We start from the raw sequence: 18,668 nt of genomic DNA on the forward strand, positions 1-18,668 counted from the left end.
GTGTTCGTAAGTGTAACTCGTAACAGAAATTTTTATAGATATTAGAGGACTGAAAACCTTTAAATACTCTCCTGGTTTTTCTTCTTCATTCACTACACACTAATCGATAAAATAGAATTGGTTAATCTTTAAATGACAGTCAATTGATCAATATAGAACATAGTACAACATACTCATCTGGGCAAGTTGACGCATTTTGAGCTTGAGATCAATGCAATTAGACAATTGAGCACAAGTTTGTATGCTCAACTTCAAAGTATAATTTTGTGTATGGCGTAGTGATTTCAACTAGTTTCGTCCTTGATATCGAGAAAACTGAGTAGGACATTAGATAATAGGCTTAACACAAGTCAATACTGTAAGTTTAAATTTAAGGGAAATAGTTATATCGATTGTGCCTGTCTGGATGCCCTGTTGATATATATGAACGTGCTGATTCCCATCAATTAGAGAGGTGTGTTTTTATCGATCGGATCTAATGATACACATAAGCCGTATGATCAGTCTTGAGTACATATCAGTCCTGCTCTCTGCCTAGCCCAGCCAGTTAAGTCCAGAAAACCAATAACAGCTGCAATATGAATGATTATTCTTAAACATACTAGGTTTATATATCAAATAAACTGACCACATCATACCATAAAATAGTGTGTTGGTCTATATTCGATATTATCCCTAAACTTCGTATATTGTTCGTCCTGATAACCGTTACTCCATAACATCCTAACGGTGTCTAAATCAGAAGGCGAATACGAGGGGTTGATTGAGTTTATTATTGGACCACACACAGATATCCAAAATTACAACACGTTAAGCAAGCACGAAAGAGCAGTGCCGTAAAGCAGGCGAGTGAGCGTGAGAGTTGAATGAGCGAGAGATCAATCGATCGAGCCGGCGAGTAAAGTACAGTACATGAACATGACTAAGATGTACATACATATACAAATGGAAATGCATGAATCATCAAATCAATTTAGCGGTTAATAGTAAGGCTAGGAGAATGAATGCATGCGTAGGCAGTAAGCAATGCTCAAGTATACATAATAAAGGTACAATAGTATAGATAGGTTGTTGTTGTACGAATGACTGTCCGTCAAATAAGTTAAGAAAAGGGCTTAGCCAAATTAGACATGAACAAGCTCAATTGTATGTGAACTGCTATAGTAGAAAATAACATTTGTACAAGATTTGGCCAAATGTGGCTGTGAATAGGGGGAACAGTAATTAATGGACCAGGGATAAATCAAGAATGGTAAATCGTATAGTAATAGTCTATAGATCAAAATAAAGCTTATAATAAGAGGGACACGAATATGGATACCTTAGTTACTTAGCAATTATACAATAGGAAATATACATATCACATTGGTCTATAAATAGTTCTCAAAGTTACTATTCATGATTCTCCACGGGATAGAACCAAAATTTGAAATAATTATAATAATCAGTGCTGTTATTATTATTCTGTCAGGATTTCAACTGAATTCTTACCGCAAAAAAACTAAATTTACACAGATCAATAGTAAAATATGTTAAATAATGTTATGTTTTTCCAATCAAAATCAATCAGAAGGGATTTTGTTTAGATTTCAGTATTTTCATAGTTGAAATCATGAGTCAATTGAAGCTAGACCACCATGGAAAACCTGAAAGCATTGAACGGCCGTTTCTTCCTATTGTGGGACTCCTCAGCAGTGTGCATACACAATCCCATCCACGAGATTCAAACCCAGGACCTATCAGTCTCGCACTAGAGCACTTAATCGATAGACCATTGAGCCGGTCCTAGGTTCGAATCTCGCGAGGCGGGATCGTGGATGCACACTTCTGAGGAGTCCCATAATTAGGACGGAAAACGACCGTCCAGTACTTTTAGATTTTCCATGACGATCTAGCTTCAAATTCAATTACCTATCAACAAAATATAATGAATACTTCATCAAATCATTAAAACTAAATTATTCATTATAAATTGATGAATAAAATTAATTAAAATTATCAATCTATTGTTTAGTCAATAATAAATTGTACCCTAAGTTATCTTATATTGTTTTACTATAATGAATAAATCATGTTTGGAATCATCTGTCTCTCTCTCTCACACACACACACTTTCTCTCTCTCTCTAATGTTAGTGAAATGATCACAACTTTTATAACTAATAATAAATTAATATTAATTACATACCAAGTTATTGATTTTCAAATTATATATATATATAATTCAATTATAAGTTCATTTTGATCATATTTGGTTACTAAATATCAATAGCACTTACTGGATTCATATGTATATTTTACTGTCAAGCCAAAAAAGAAAACGAAAAAAAAGATTTCATGAAAACAATTGTATCCCCCACCCTGTTCCAGCCATAGAAACATGGTGAAGCCTAGTAGTCCCTTCTAGAGAAGAATGCTATATCGAAGCATGGTAAAACTATCGGAGTTCAATATCTGTTTTTGTATTGCTTATGCAGAATCATGACATCTTTTTTTCTTTTTGGACAGATTTTTCTTTCTTCTATTTTTTGAGCAGACTCATTCTTTCTTTCGTTTTGAACCAACAATAATTATGCAATGATTCTTTGAAGCCTTCATAATCATATGTGGGTATAGATAGAGCTGTTGATTGTGCTGATCTCCACCACAAGTGTTACCACTTACGTTAGGTTATGGAAACAGTCCTATGATCCATTAGGCACGACGAGGATGTGTGAGTCGAGTTTTGACCCCCTTATTTAATTTATATTAATTGATTAGAAACAATTGACTAACATTTCTAGACATAAATTTCATGTGATTCGTTACTATTCAGAAAGGTATATCAACAATATTGAAAAACTCTATCGAAAACATTAGTTTATTCAATTGATTTATACACCTTAGTTATGATGAGTGATTGGTAGTATAGAGATGTAAACCAACAGTTTTTATAAATTGTTGTCAATCAGGTACAGTATAATTTGTATACAAATTACTTTTACGCGAATATATTTTGATTTTAGTATGTAGATGAAGCCAGTTTTTGATTGGTCATTGCCAGATAAGAATCCTTTAATCTATTATATACTGTTAGAATGCTTATCAGAACATTATATTCCTATCGTCTGCTGACCTCTAGTATTTTAATAATCCTAGATAGATTGAAATATAGAAATAGACCGTAATTATCATAATGATAAAAAAGTTAACTATAATTAGCTAATTATATCATGGATATGTTGATAATATAAATTGATGCTGAAATATATATGGAAAATCGGTTTCTCAATAACATCAAGTAATGATATCTGTAAACCTATTCTTAATACAACTGCAACAATAAATAATTAATGTCAAGATCAAAGATGTCACCACTGATCAGCTGATCTACCTTCAACTGACTTTCTGTACATACATTTATTGATCAATGAGTAGTAATGAACTTTGTCCATTCCTTAGTGGAGATAGGATCCTATCATTCATTCAGTAATGTGTCTTCCCACCTAAGTGAACGGAAGTTACATGCATTATTTTAAAATGTTGTATAGTTGGAAGTAGTCAATAGAAAATCCTGCATCTAAACCTATTGCTCTATTTTGCAATCCCCAACAAACTTTACATTCACTCTTGAGAGGAAAATTCTCCTTATGACATCCAAATCTAGATCATTCAAATTCATAGTATGATTTATTAACAGCAAATTCGGGCTTCAGATATATGAGATATCTACACTAATTTTTCATGACAGATAACTAGTTTCAATCTTATTTAATTCCTAATGCTGTTAAACTTTCATTGAATTAGTTTCCTGCTGTAGAATATACCTATATATCATCGTTCCATCGTTGATCCACATCGAAGATGTCAGTAATTGAAGACGTTAGACAATTGCCTATTTATTTCGTACAAAGTCAGCAATAGAAAGTCGACTGTAAGTGAATTTTGTTTTTCAATTAAATGTTCATGTATATCAGGTGAGTATTAGAATTAAGAGTGTTAATTTCATTCAAATAACACACGATTCTATATTGTTCAATAGTGGTTAATATTGAAAACCAACATAATAATAACCAGTCAGACTATCACCGACTACTTATTTCGGTAACTAGAAAACACAGTTTTTATATACAAAACAGTTGATTTAAAACATAGTAATACAATGTTACTACTTATTAGTAGGCAAAATGATTGATACACATTTGTATCATTAAAAAATGCCGGTTCAGTGGTCTAGAGGTTAAGCGCTCACGTGAGAGACTGATAGGTCCTGGATTCGAATCTCGCGAGGTGGGATCGTGGATCCGTACTGCTGAGGAGTCCCACAATAGGATGAAACGGCCGTTCAGTACTTTTCAGGTTTTTTATGGTGGTCTAGCTTCAATTGACTCATGACTTCAACCATAAAATTACTACTAAAATCTCCATGAAACCCCCTTCTGTTATTAATATTTTATCTGGTTTGTTTAATGAAAATAGGGCAAACAGAATGTTGAATAAAATAAATCAATCATGTTCGTTTGTCTGTAAACTTCCCTTCATCAAAATTAATGAAGTTAGTTCGTTACATTTAACAAACCATAAAGATTTAAATGTGGTTATGTTGAATATTTACTAGTTATATATAGACGAAAATCACTTATTAAGGTTTTAATGTTTACAAGTGCAGTTAATAGAGCTAACCAAATATTATTGTATCTTAGTGATGATGTTTCATTTGGCGATACTAGATGATATGAGTTTGGGCTTTTTAATAATTATTGATGAGAATGGTAAATGGTTGAAGGTATTTAGAAAGATATAAGTTTCATGATAGTTGACACTCTTTGACAATGCGTATCTATTACCTTGAAAGAACTGATGTTCTTGTGAAATTCTAACAAGGGTGCTCAAATTTTTTTTCTTTAGAATGTATGTATAACACAGAATTGAATTTATGATGAACTTTTGAGTATATATTCTCAAGGAATATTCAATGTTAATTAAATTGGTTACAATTCCATTGTGAGACTGTTGTGTGAAATAGAAAACCGACGTTAGTAGGGTATAAGAACATTGGCGAAATCAAATAAATAAGTATCATCAGAGTTCTTCTCACAATATATTCGTAGCGTCAAATATTTAGGCTAGTCAGCAAAGGTGATGTAAATAAATAAAATGGATCTTACAACATTCCAGCCCTCACATGGAATCCTAAAGGTCAAAGGAGAAGAGGAAGACCAAAGAACACATTACGCCGTGAAATGGAGACAGACATGAGAAGAATGAACAAAAACTGGATAGAACTAGAAAAGAAGGCCCAGGACAGAGTGGGTTGGAGAATGCTGGTCGGCGGCCTATGCTGCATTGGGAGTAACAGGCGTAAGTAAAAGTAAGTACAACATTCCAGTTCAAAACTATAGTTTCACACAAAAAAATATTATGAATTGAAAAAATCCAACAAAAACCCCAAACAACAAGAATAATTGTAAATATAGGATTGTGGAGATTGTCGGATTTCATTAAGATCATGAACAGATCTAATTTAGTCCATCAGTGGAAACCTGGAGTCATTAGATGACCGCTTCGTATAGGATTCCGCAAAAGTCGACACCCACGATCTTGCACACGAGAATCGAATACAGAATCTTTTGTATCGTGTGAGAGAACCTAAATCGTGTCGGCTATGAGGCAATCACTCTCAGAGGATAATGAAGGATATTCACTCAATCTTTTGGATTGATTGGAGTTAGATGTTATCACTGTTCGATGCCATGTAAGTTGATTGTGAAAATGCTTATTAATTATTAATTTCTAGGTTAGTTTGTTGTTTATCCTATCGATCTCAAGTAGAGTGATACTTGATTTTCTATTAATGAAGAAACATACTATGAAAGGTAAGTCACATATAATACTGTTAATTCCTCACGGCTTTATTTCTAAAGTAGTTAACAAAATTCATTCAAAACTAATATTAAACTATAGCTGACATCAAACTGACAGCTTTAAAAAGACTAATCTATTGATAGCTTATATAAGCTACAGTTGACCCGAATCAGTTAGTTCATAGCTCTTCCATAGATAACAAACTGTATTTGATTTGCATCCTATACTTATGCTAAGACTGATATACTTTATTTTAACGACACAACTGGTTAACTAAATCACTGAAACCAAAGTCGAACTGTTATTTTTTATTCAAGACTCATCCCAAATATCAGCAGAATAAGCTACGAAGATGAACCACTGATAGATTGAATTTAAGATTATAATAATGAATCAGATCTCTGGTAATGACTTTGACAGACATCACTCTTACATTCATTCTTCTAGTTAGCATAGCTATTCTATGACTCACATATTTGACTATCCACTGTAACTATGTGCATTTTTTACGTGGGCTTGTCATGTACATATATGTGCACTCATTTTATCCTATCGATTATTTGCCCTCATATATGTTAATGTTTTATAAGTTTTATATATTCATATTTAGTGAAACAGTTGAAAGCGTGAGTTAATTGAAGCTACACCACCATGGAAAACCTGAAAGCACTGGACGGCTGTTCCGTCCTATTATGGGACTCCTCAGCAGTGCGCACCCACGATCCCGCACTCGCGAGATTCGAATGCAGGACCTTCCAGTCTCGAGCCAGAGCCTTTAACCGATAGACCACTGAGCCGGCTGATACCCAACGGTGTTAATGTATAACTTCAACTGATCCACGAAGTTGAGCAATCGTTCATCAATTGTCTTCAGTGAGTTGATATCTCACAACAGATGTGGTTTGAACTCCACTGGTCACTGCTTCTCACTAAAATTCCTGGATGTCTAGCTTCAATTGACCCACACTTTCAACTATGAGAACACTGAAATCTCCACAAAACCCTTTCTGATAATTAATATATAGTGAAAGTTTATACTTCCTGTCTGTATGAATTCCTTTTCTATATCTCCTTACTGAGTTTGTTTGCTTATGTCTAATAATATACGTATCCAAAGTATAACTAATACTTGACATATTACTTTTGTTTTAACTCCGCCTGTAGCTCTTCTAGAGTTACTGCCGGTCCCAAGCCCACACAAAGGAGGAGGGTTCGGCATGGGGTTAGCGACCCCATCCCGTAGAAAAGCTAACTCGCTAAAAAAACGCTAACCAGAAAAAAATCATTCAAACCATTTAAACTCTGCCCTGGGAGTTGAAGGAATAATTATGACGTCTCATGATGAAAGCCGAAATTCTTCGGAAGTCACGAGGCCGATGCACCTTCTAACAACCAGAGCAACACTCTTTATAGGTACATGGAACGTCCGGACAATGTGGGAGACAGGAAAGACCATCCAAATAGCAATGGAAATGAGGAGATACAACTTGGCAGTACTCGGAATCAGCGAAACCCATTGGACACAAACTGGACAACAAAGGCTAGGTACAGGAGAGATGCTGCTGTACTCCGGTCACGAAGGAGAAAATGCTCCACACACTCAGGGAGTTGCTCTAATGCTGTCCAAAGAAGCACGAAATGTACCTGTGGGATGGGAATCTCATGGACCCAGGATAATCAAAGCATCATCAGAACAAAGGAGCAAGGGATCACAATGAACTTTATCCAATGTTATGCACCCACCAATGATAGCAACGACGATGATAAAGATCAGTTCTATGAAAGGCTGCAATCAATTTTAGCGAAGTGCTCACGAAAGGACCTCACCATCCTGATGAGAGAACTAAATGCTAAAGTTGGAGTGGACAACACAGGATATGAAGATGTAATTGGACGACATGGATTAGGAGAGAGAAATGAAAATGGGGAGAGACTTGCAAACCTATGTGCATTCAAAAAATTGGTTATAGGCGGCACAATATTCCCACACAAGCGCATACACAAAGCTACATGGATCTCACCGGACCACACCATAGAGAACCAGATAGATCACATCTGTATCAACAAAAAATTCCGAAGATCAGTGGAAGATGTGAGAATCCGGAGAGGAGCTGACATAGCTTCAGATCACCACTTGGTTGTGGCCAAGATGAGACTGAAGCTAAAGAAACACTGGACAACTGGACAAACAGCACTACAAAGGTTCAATACAACCTTCCTTCGAGATACTGACAAGCTCCATGAATTCAAGATAACTCTCAACAACAGGTTCCAAGCTCTACAGGATCTACTGAATGAACAAGAAACTACGATGGAGGACAACTGGAAAGGGATAAAAGAAGCACTAACTTCAACGTGTCAGGAGGTTCTTGGTCCTAAGAAGCATCATCATAAGGAATGGATCTCTATGGGAATCCTGGACAATATTGAAGAAAGGAAGAACAAGAAACTAGCAATTAACAACAGCCGAACACGAGCAGAGAAAGTCAAAGCACAAGCAGACTACGCAGAAGCAAACAAGGAAGTGAGGAAAAGCATTAAAGCCGACAAGCAGAAATACATGGGAGAACTAACAACGACGGCGGAAAAAGCTGCAAGAGAAGGAAATATGAAACAACTATATGATACAACGAAGAAATTGGCAGGGAGATATAGTAAACAAGAAAGACCAGTCAAGGACAAAGAAGGAAAGACAATCACGGATATTGAAGAACAGAGGAAAAGATGGGCAGAATACTTCGAGGAACTGCTGAATAGACCAGCCCCATTGAACCCACCGAACATCAAAGCAGCAAACACTGACCTTCCTATAGATGTCACTCCACCAACGATCGAAGAAGTCAAGATGGCCATCAGACTAATCAAAAGTGGGAAGGTGGTAGGACCTGACAATATACCAGCAGAAGCACTGAAGTCAGACATTGAAATAGCTGCAAACATGCTTCACCTTCTATTCAAGAAGATTTGGGAAGAGGAACAAGTGCCAATGGACTGGAAAGAAGGATATCTCATCAAGATATCAAAGAAAGGAGATCTGAGCAAATGTGAGAACTACAGAGGCATCAGTTTGTTATCAGTACCAGGAAAAGTTTTCAACAGAGTGCTGCTGAATCGGATGAAAGACGCAGTAGACGCCGAACTTAGGGATCAACAAGCTGGATTCCGTAAGGATCGATCGAGCACGGACCAGATTGCGACACTACGGATCATCGTTGAACAATCAGTTGAGTGGAACTCATCACTATACGTCAACTTCATTGACTATGAGAAGGCGTTTGACAACGTGGACAGGAGAACATTATGGAAACTTCTTCGACACTATGGAGTTGCTGAAAAGATTGTCAACATTATCCAAAACTCATACGATGAAATACAGTGCAAAGTGGTGCATGGAGGACAGCTCACAGATGCATTTCCAGTAAGGACCGGAGTCAGACAAGGCTGTCTACTCTCCCCATTCCTCTTCCTTCTAGTGATTGACTGGATTATGAAGACTTCGACATCTTAAGGGAAATACGGAATACAATGGACTTCGCAGATGACCTAGCCCTCCTCTCTCATACACACGAACAAATGCAGATGAAGACAGCAAATGTAGCAGCAGCCTCCGCATCGATAGGCCTCCACATTCACAAAGGAAAAAGCAAGATTCTCAAATGCAACACGGAGGACACCAACCAAATAGATAACACTTGATGGCGAAACTCTGGAAGAGGTGGAAACATTCAAGTACCTGGGGAGCATCGTTGATAAACAAGGAGGATCGGATGTAGATGTAAAGGCGAGGATTGGCAAAGCAAGGGCAGCATTTCTACAATTGGAGAACATGTGGAACTCAAAACAACTCTCAACTAATTTCAAAGTGAGAATCTTTAATACGAACGTCAAGACAGTCCTACTGTATGGAGCTGAAACGTGGAGAACTACTACGGCCATCATCAGGAAGGTACAAGTATTTATAAACAGTTGTCTACGCAAAATACTCAACATCCGTTGGCCGGATACTATCAGCAACAGCGTTTTATGGGAGAGGACAAACCAGCTTCCAGCTGAAGAGGAAATGAGGAAAAGACGTTGGAAGTGGATCGGACATACATTAAGGAAATCACCAATGTGCATTACAAGGCAATCCCTAACTTGGAATGGTGAAGGGAAGCGGAAAAGAGGAAGGCCAAAGGATACATTGCGTCGGGAAATAGTAGCAGATATGAAAAGGATGAATAGCAACTGGAAGGAACTGGAAAGGATTGGCCAGGACAGAGTTGGATGGAGAATGCTGGTGAGCGGCCTATGCTCCTCGACGAGGGGTAACAGGCGTAAAGAAATAAGTAAGTAATACCGCTAGTAGGACGGATGACCTATTTACTAATTGATATATAGACCAATGAATAAAAAGGAAGACATTAACGCTTATTGGCTCTTGAACATCTTATAACCCAGTGTGCGATTAAAAGATGAAGCTAAAACCAGATCAGTTCTCTGTTGTACTCAATTCAATAGTGGCTGAAAACCCAGACAATAACATACTTGAAATGTCTGACAGTACACCAACAATGGGGAAGTTACTGAGCATACAAAACTTTGCTATAAGTGATATAAGACCAGAGTAATAGAGAAACAATTAATGATAAATTGGGGAAAAATAAGACATACAGTAATGATTTATAGATCAAATGAAAGTCCAGAAATACAAAAATATAAAGATATAACGGTCTATGCGTTTATTAGTTATGAAATAAAAATGTAAACAATGATTATTTGTAACATAGTTTTAAATTTTTTTTTGCACTATTCGCCTAATTATATCACATTTAATCATTCATGGAAGTGAAGCTCATAGTCCAATTTGGATTCACTTCACTTAGCTTCATAGTCTAAGACATTACTACTGATATATAGGGACTATGATTGACTCATATTGTATTTATGCAAATTAAATTCATTATTAAGCTAAAGAAAAGAGGTTAAAGTTGCCAGGTTTCAATCATCATGTAGGTACTTAGTTAGTTGCATCTAATTTGGTTTGAGTGGCGTACGAAACGAAAACAAATTCCTATACACATACACATATGTATATATATATACGAATAGCGGAACTCAAAGCCGACTAAGCGAATTTATATTTTAAATATATGGGAGATATTGAAAGCAAACTAACAGATTCATTAAGGCTACTACCTGATAAGAGAGGTAGTAATATACAAACAGCAAAAAGCTTTCATTCGTTAGATTAGATGCAGGATCCAAATTGTGTTTTTTTGGTAAAAAAAAAAATAAAAACCAGAAAACCCAGTGTATATGTCATAATACTTATGCGTTGGTTATTCATTAAATAATTGTCACCAATATTAATCGAACAATAACAAAAATAACTATATTAATAATACATTCTATGCAAACCATACAACCTTAGTAAACAATGATAGTTGAGGATTTAGAAATTGGTGAATAAGAAAATGAAACAGCATTTAATTTAACAACACAAATTGGTGAGTAATTCCATGTGAATGAGTACGCACTGTGAAATATAGTGTTAAAAAGGGGGGTCGATGAAAGAGAACGCAATTATTATTAAGCCATACACACAAAATTAAATATATACATATATGTATTAGTGCTTAAGAGCTCACCGAGAGTACTTAATTATACTACATGTCTAGTTATATGCTAAGTGTATTTGAGAATTAGAAAAATAGTAATAGTCGTAGTAAATACAATTGATTCTCAGATGTTGGTTCATGGTAACGTACAAAATAGACAAATTCTGTTTGTTTGTTCTTTTTAAAAAGAAACTACATACTATGTACAAGTATATTTTGTTTAGATGCTATTATTCTGTTGGGAGATTTTTTAATTCACTTTTCGACATTGACGCTTTCTTATAAATGATTCACTAAGTATTGGGACAGGTCGTGGTGTACTTCCAGATGATTTGATAGAACTACGTGAAGAAGGCATTGGACAATCTTGTTGTTTATCAAGAATTAGGACTGGTAGATGATGACGACGATTATATGGTTGATGATGGTTATGATGATAAGCAGTTGTAGAAGATGATGATGACCAACTAGGAATTTTAAATGCCATCCCATAAGGGTCATAGATGGGAGAGGAAAGTGTTGAAGAAGCATCATTCATGAATTTCTCTAATGATGCACAATCAATTTGACTAAATCGATTAGATTGTCTCTTTTTAATATTGTTTGTCGAATCAGACGATTCATTATTTATTTTCAATGTATTATTATTATCAATATTTGACGGAAGTACTTTATGCGATGTGATTTGATGGCTACTTTGTATAATACCACATGATTCTGGTTGATTATTGACTATTTGTAATAAATTATGGTCATAATAAGATGATTTGTTAAATGATGATAGTAGATTATTCTGGCTAACATTAGTATGTTTATCATTAGTATGTGAATATTTATCACTTGAACTTGATGTACTGAAACTAATTTGACTAGGTGTACGTTCAAAATCAGATGCTAATATATCGTAAATATGTGGGATACGTTGATTATTATTGGATGAAGATATTAAAGCGGTAGATCTGTATCCGGATTGTGGTTTAAATCTTCTACTGTAATTATTTCCTGTAATTGATCCTTGACCATTGTCAGACGATATGGTAGAAATGGAGGATTCCGGGGTGGAGATCCTTCGATTGAGTTCGCCCGTACTACGGTACCGGTTCGGCATTTTTGTGATTGGCATAATGTTGGAGGAATTGGATCCCAATTTACTTCTAATCGCATAAGGTTGTTTTGATGATGAACTAAGATATGAGTTTTTTCTTGAGTACGTACCGTTACAACTTCGGACTTTGGATGGACACCACACATCAGATTTTGTAAAGCTGATGTTACTAAACGATGTATGGTAGAGGAGCGTTTGAGTTGAGCTGTTTCGATCTGATCTATACAAAGGTGAAACATCTTGGGAATAATTTATCATGATTTTATGCAAATGGTCATGTAAAATTTCGATCGAGTGCAGGAAAGAATATCACAAAAGAAATGAAAAGATTTGATCAAGTATACACACGCACACAAAGATACGCCCGTAATACAAAGCATTATGTTATAACATAAGTAAGCACAATAAAGGACCAGAAAACAAACCATATTTATGAAAAAGAGAAACAAAAAGAAAACATCATTACAATGAATTTGTAATATATATAATAGTAAAATACTTTTTTGTTTAAATTATCACTTACAACCTACACAATGAGCGGTCAACAAGTCAGTTAGACATAACACAACGTAGAACCTGATATATAAGTATATCGGTCCTAGTTATCAAACTACACAACAGTAAAACGAGACGGAATTATTAAAAGAAACGCCAATGTAGCGATGAAAGTAGTAATAATATCATTTGTGGTAAACATTAAGCGTAGATAATATGAATTGAGAAGAATAAATTCATAAGATGAAAATAATAAGACAATTAAAAAAGTCAATACAAAAATTGAATACATCTGAGCCGTTGAGAGAGATTCATATTACATATATTCTCAAACCGCAATGACCACAACTAAGTAGTTACAAGACAAAACGGCCCAGTCGGACGATAACTTTACAAGTTGATGTTATATCTTGAGAAAGGACACATCTAGCTTTCCTTGAACTTAATATTATGCCAGTGTACGTCAATAATCGGGGTAGGGAGTGACTAGGCAAAGCATAACGTACTAGATGTCTCAACCACCTGTGTTGAGTGGGATTGACTACTTTATCAAACGATTTCCATTTTTATCTAGTAGCCTGTACATAATTCGTCCATAAAAAGATATGAAATAGAAATGATAAATACTTTACCATATATCAGGCAGTCGGAAAAACTCATCAGCCTTTGATAAAACTCATTAAACTTAAAAAATAAATTGATGTTAAAACGTTGAGAAAAACCGCAATTCAATCAGAGATCTAAATCTAAATTCTTCGAAGAAAAACAAAATGTCCAAGAAATTGCTAAATCAATTAGCAAATTTTGTTTAAAAAAAAGAAAGTATTCTATGAAAGCCAAACCCTTTGAAGATCTGATCTAATTATTCAGTGATTAAAGAGAAACAATTCTAAAATTGTATTCGACAGAGGATGTTTAGGAGAGATAAAGACATACAATATAAAGTTATAAGCAAATATCAAAGGAATTCTCATGTATAAAGAAATAAATAAACATTTTGTATTGCATAGAATAAAACAATAATAACAACAAATTCAGTAATTCTTATCCATACAGAATGAATGTATTTCCTTTCAGAGACTGTATATAAGTTATTGTAATCAACTATAAATTATATTTATTGTGTGATACTTCATGGAACCGATTCAACTGATGAAGTGGTGTATGCACATGTAACATGTCGATTAAATATATGTGTCACAATATTCACCATATATATACTACTACTCTATAAGAACTACTACAATTCAGTCAGTCAGTTACAACGTAGAACTTCGGACGTACGTACATCAGTTCCAGTTGTCATACCACATTAGCACAGAGATGCAGTTGTCAATTCAAATCCCATAGTGGTAGAAGTAGTAAGAGTATAAGCAGTAAACCGGAAGATTAGGGTTTGAAGATGTTATTGAAGGAGTATAATACAGTGAAATAAATTTGAAAAGAGAAAAAGGATAGGGACATGAAACGGTAGTACAAATTAGATTATGAATAACTAACCATTTAATGTTTTAGTTTGTTCAACAACAATCCAAAAGAATAATATGATAGTTTATGATAAGAGAAAAAAATAAGTAAATGAACTAAATCTCACCTGTCGATTTACCACTTTCACATGTTGTTCCTCTGTAAAAGAAAATGAGAAGAGAACAATTAGGAAAATATAAAGTTAATCAATCACTTATCATCAATGAAGTGCTTGTTATAGATGTTTAATGTTTCAAAATAAAATATGATTTTAGTAAGATAGGATGAAAGTAACAAGATGAATAACGAAACAAATGGAAATAATAGAGCAGCACTAATGAAAATAAGAAAAAGTAAGAGTCGATTATAAGGTTCAAGAAAACTAAGTGGAAAGGTATTTATGAATACATACAAGAATTTAAGATTAAGAGCAAAGTAGAGAGTGAATACATCTAGACGATTGTGAACAATTCTGTGACATGTCATCTAATATTTTCAACCGCTGGTCGTGACTATTACACGGACCCCAACCAGGTAGTTTGAATCGACGTTACAGAGCTCTGTCTGACAGCCAATGATTTCAAGTCCTAAATTGGCCATCTCCAACTTTCTTCCAGATTACTTCTACATTGCTCAGTACCCTATGCCTAACCTAGACACTGCTTACGTGGTAGTCACACAAAGGAAAATACTGCTATAAAGATAAGAATGATCAAACACCTGTAACCTATGCATGTCTCCTACTTTTAGAGACCGTATTTCACGGCCATAACGCAATACAGACAAGACAGCTGTGCAGTATACACGTCATTTGGTTGGTATATGTATATCCTGTCTACACTACAAGGGACGAAAGTTGTAAGCGCCTGACCAAACCTTTTGAATCCGTCCCGAGATTTTGTCCGATACTAAATCATCAGGGCTGACGGGACAAAACACAGAGCAAGAAGAATTTAAGGGTAACACTTTAAGAAAAGGTTTGAAAATTAAGTGATTTAAATGACAAATAATACCGCTAAACAAGTAGACGTTTCCAAGAAGTGCCACTGTAGAACATCAAGTCACAGAGACCAGATTAATTATGACATTGTTTACCGCTAGTCAGCAGACTGGTCAATGAAAAATATCTCAGATTAAGAATATTTGTGACTCAGAATAAGGGTTTTGAGGGTATCATGTTTACAGGAAGTCTCTGTCAAAATACATCAATAGTAGCATCCCTGGACAAATAAGTTATATGTGAATAAACAATGAATATTCAACAGTTTTATATCGCTTTGTTGAGTAAAGAATTACTAAATAGTTCACCATTTCCTACTTTACATTTCATGAAGTTCATTGTTTAAATGTTCAAGTTATATATATTTCTTTCGTTAGATTGTTCGTACAGGACTTTCGAAAAATGAAAACATTATCACACACATATCACTAGTATATTTCTAACAATTCCTTACAGAAAGTCAGTCGTGGCTCAAGTAGTTTAAGGGTAATGTGTGTGTGTGGATGGAGCATTCAATGATGCAGATTTGAATCTCTTAGGGATTGTAAGTTCCTGAAGATTGTAAATACACTTGTTAATAAAGAAAACTAATATGGAACTAAGGTCTACAGCTACCTTTATGATCAAAGTAAACTGTGATTTCATGAGTGATTGAAATCGTGAAAAAAATGATATAGCGAAGTAACTAACTTACTTCAAAGAACAACCACAGTAAATAACTAAACAATTCAGTAAGGTATGACATGATATCATGGTGATTACTGATACAAAAGAAGTAGTCTTCTATGAGTTTTATTTACAGCTGATATGTTTAGAACCTGAATAATTCTAACGTCGTTTACCAGGTTTAACTTATGGGAACGAAATCAGTCATTTCTTGTTGATAAAGAGATGAAATAGTTATAATTATGTGGCAAATCTAAACATTATTCAAAGGAATGTGTTCTTTTGTGGATCAACCTAAATACTTTTATCACTGCAAAGGGTTTCTGAAGACTTAAATGTTATCGAAGTCACGAACGGGCCTAAGTTAGACAACCGATGACAACCAGGAAGTATTGGACAGTGGTTTCGTCCTAGTATGGGACTTTTGAGCAGTACAAGTCCACTAGTGATCGGATGTAGGACCTTCAAGCTTCGGGGCAACCCCTGTCATTAAATAGCTATGGAGATCTTTAACACAGAAGCTTCTTATGGACTGACGATTTGAGAATATCTTAAACCAGGGGTATAGTGATATTATCGAGATTACGTTGAGAACTGTACAGTTAAAATTTGGTCAGAACCAGGAATGAAGTGATATGAAATTCATTTCTAATGAATAATCGATAAGTGTAAACGAAATAGATATCTTAATGAAATACTAGATAAATATATAGAAAGTGGTTAATTCACCGAAATCAAACAGATATGATTTAAAAAGCAAATGTATGAATGCGTTTTACATGAAAAAAAGTCAATATTATAAATATATATCTTCATGCTTACTTGTCAGCCAAATCAATAGTATCTACGGTACGGTTGATAAATAAAAGAGGGGAAGAGTGAATAAGTAAAATATTAACAGTGCATTAAGCGAAATTGTAAGCATTGGTTATGATAAGAGAAAGCGTTTCAATAAATTTATATTAAAAATTTCCTTAAAACGTATTGTTTAACCAGTTATGTACAGTCGCTTTATGTCAAGTATGTGACTACGAGCTAATATGTACACGCACAACCTCGTCACAGATCGAATAATCCAGGGTTTGTGGTCTGTTACACTTTGAATACTACGTTATAAATAGATAATTTAGCAACATGAATCCGGCATATAAACAAGTAACACAATAACAAGGATGATTTTCAAAAATCTGATTTAGGCTATAAACAGAAATTGTTGTGGCTTAGTGATGAAGGATGATGGGAGTTCAGATTTTCGAAAATCTATTCTATTTTTACTTTAATTCAGGCAACCGCCTGTAGCTTTTCTAGAGTTACTGCCGGTCCCAAGCCCACACAAAGGAGGATGGTTCGGCATGGGGTTAGCGACCCCATCCCGTAGAAAAACTAACTAGCTAAAAAAATGCTAACCAGAAAAAAATATTCAAACCATTTAAACTCTGCCTTCCGAGTTCAAGGAAGAATTATGACGCCTCATGATGAAAGCCGAAATTCTTCGGAAGTTACGAGACCGATGCCCCTTCTAACAACCACAGTACCACTCTTTATAGGTACATGGAACGTCCGGACAATGTGGGAGACCGGGAATACCATTATCCAATATAAAAAAGTATAGTTCTTCATTGTTGGGTTACGTCGGAATTAGAGAAACCCATTGGACACAAGCTAGACAACAAAGGCTAGATATGGGAGAGATGTTGCTATACTCTATACATCAACTTCATTGATTATGGGAAGGCGTTTGACAGTGGGGACAGGAGAACATTATGGAAACTTCTTCGACACTATGGAATTCCTCAGAAGATTCTCAACATTATCCGGAACTCATACGATGGACTACAGTGCAAAGTCCTGCATGGAGGACAGCTCACAGATGCGTTTCCAGTAAGGACCGGAGTCAGACAAGGCTGTCTACTCTCCGCCCTCCTCTTTCTTCTGGTGATTGACTGGATTATGAAGACCTCGACATCTGAAGGAAAGCATGGAATATAATGGACAACTCGGGATCAGTTAGAAAATTTGGACTTCGCAGATCACCTGGCCCTTCTATCCCATACACACACAAGAAATTGAGCAACCGTCCACTATCGTTTTCAGTGACTTACTATCTCACAACAGACCTGGTTGAACTCATGATTTGAACTACAAAATTACTAAGATTTACACAAAACCCGCCTGTGATAATAGTCATATGATCACTGGTGACTGACATCAAGAGTTATTTCCTTAAGAGAAGTAGTGACCAGTGAAGTTCAGACAGGTCTGTTGTGAGATAGGAACTCACTGAAGATAATTGGTGAACGGTTGCTCGATTTCGTGGATTGGTTGAAGTTATATATTAACACCGTTGGATTCTGGCTCAGTGGTCTAGAGGTTGAGCATTTGCGCGCGAGACTGATAGGTCCTGGGTTCGAATCTCGCTTAAAATACTAATAAGTTGTGAAACAACACTGTCAGAAACATTGTTTCACCGTAAAATCAAATATGTGGTCACA

The 18,668-nt window shown here is 35.3% G+C and overlaps 1 protein-coding gene across 1 annotated transcript; it reads right to left on the minus strand.

The window, feature by feature from the left end:
• Positions 1-11,693: 11,693 nt before the first annotated feature.
• Smp_005360 (hypothetical protein) lies at positions 11,694-12,806 on the minus strand (the record flags this gene model as incomplete). Its single annotated transcript, XM_018798531.1, has 1 exon — positions 11,694-12,806. One exon carries the CDS (start codon positions 12,804-12,806, stop codon positions 11,694-11,696), a length of 1,113 nt encoding a protein of 370 aa, XP_018646671.1.
• Positions 12,807-18,668: the final 5,862 nt, after the last annotated feature.

The sequence above is a fragment of the Schistosoma mansoni genome (genome assembly GCF_000237925.1).
Source record: "Schistosoma mansoni, WGS project CABG00000000 data, supercontig 0151, strain Puerto Rico, whole genome shotgun sequence".
NCBI lineage: Eukaryota > Metazoa > Platyhelminthes > Trematoda > Strigeidida > Schistosomatidae > Schistosoma > Schistosoma mansoni.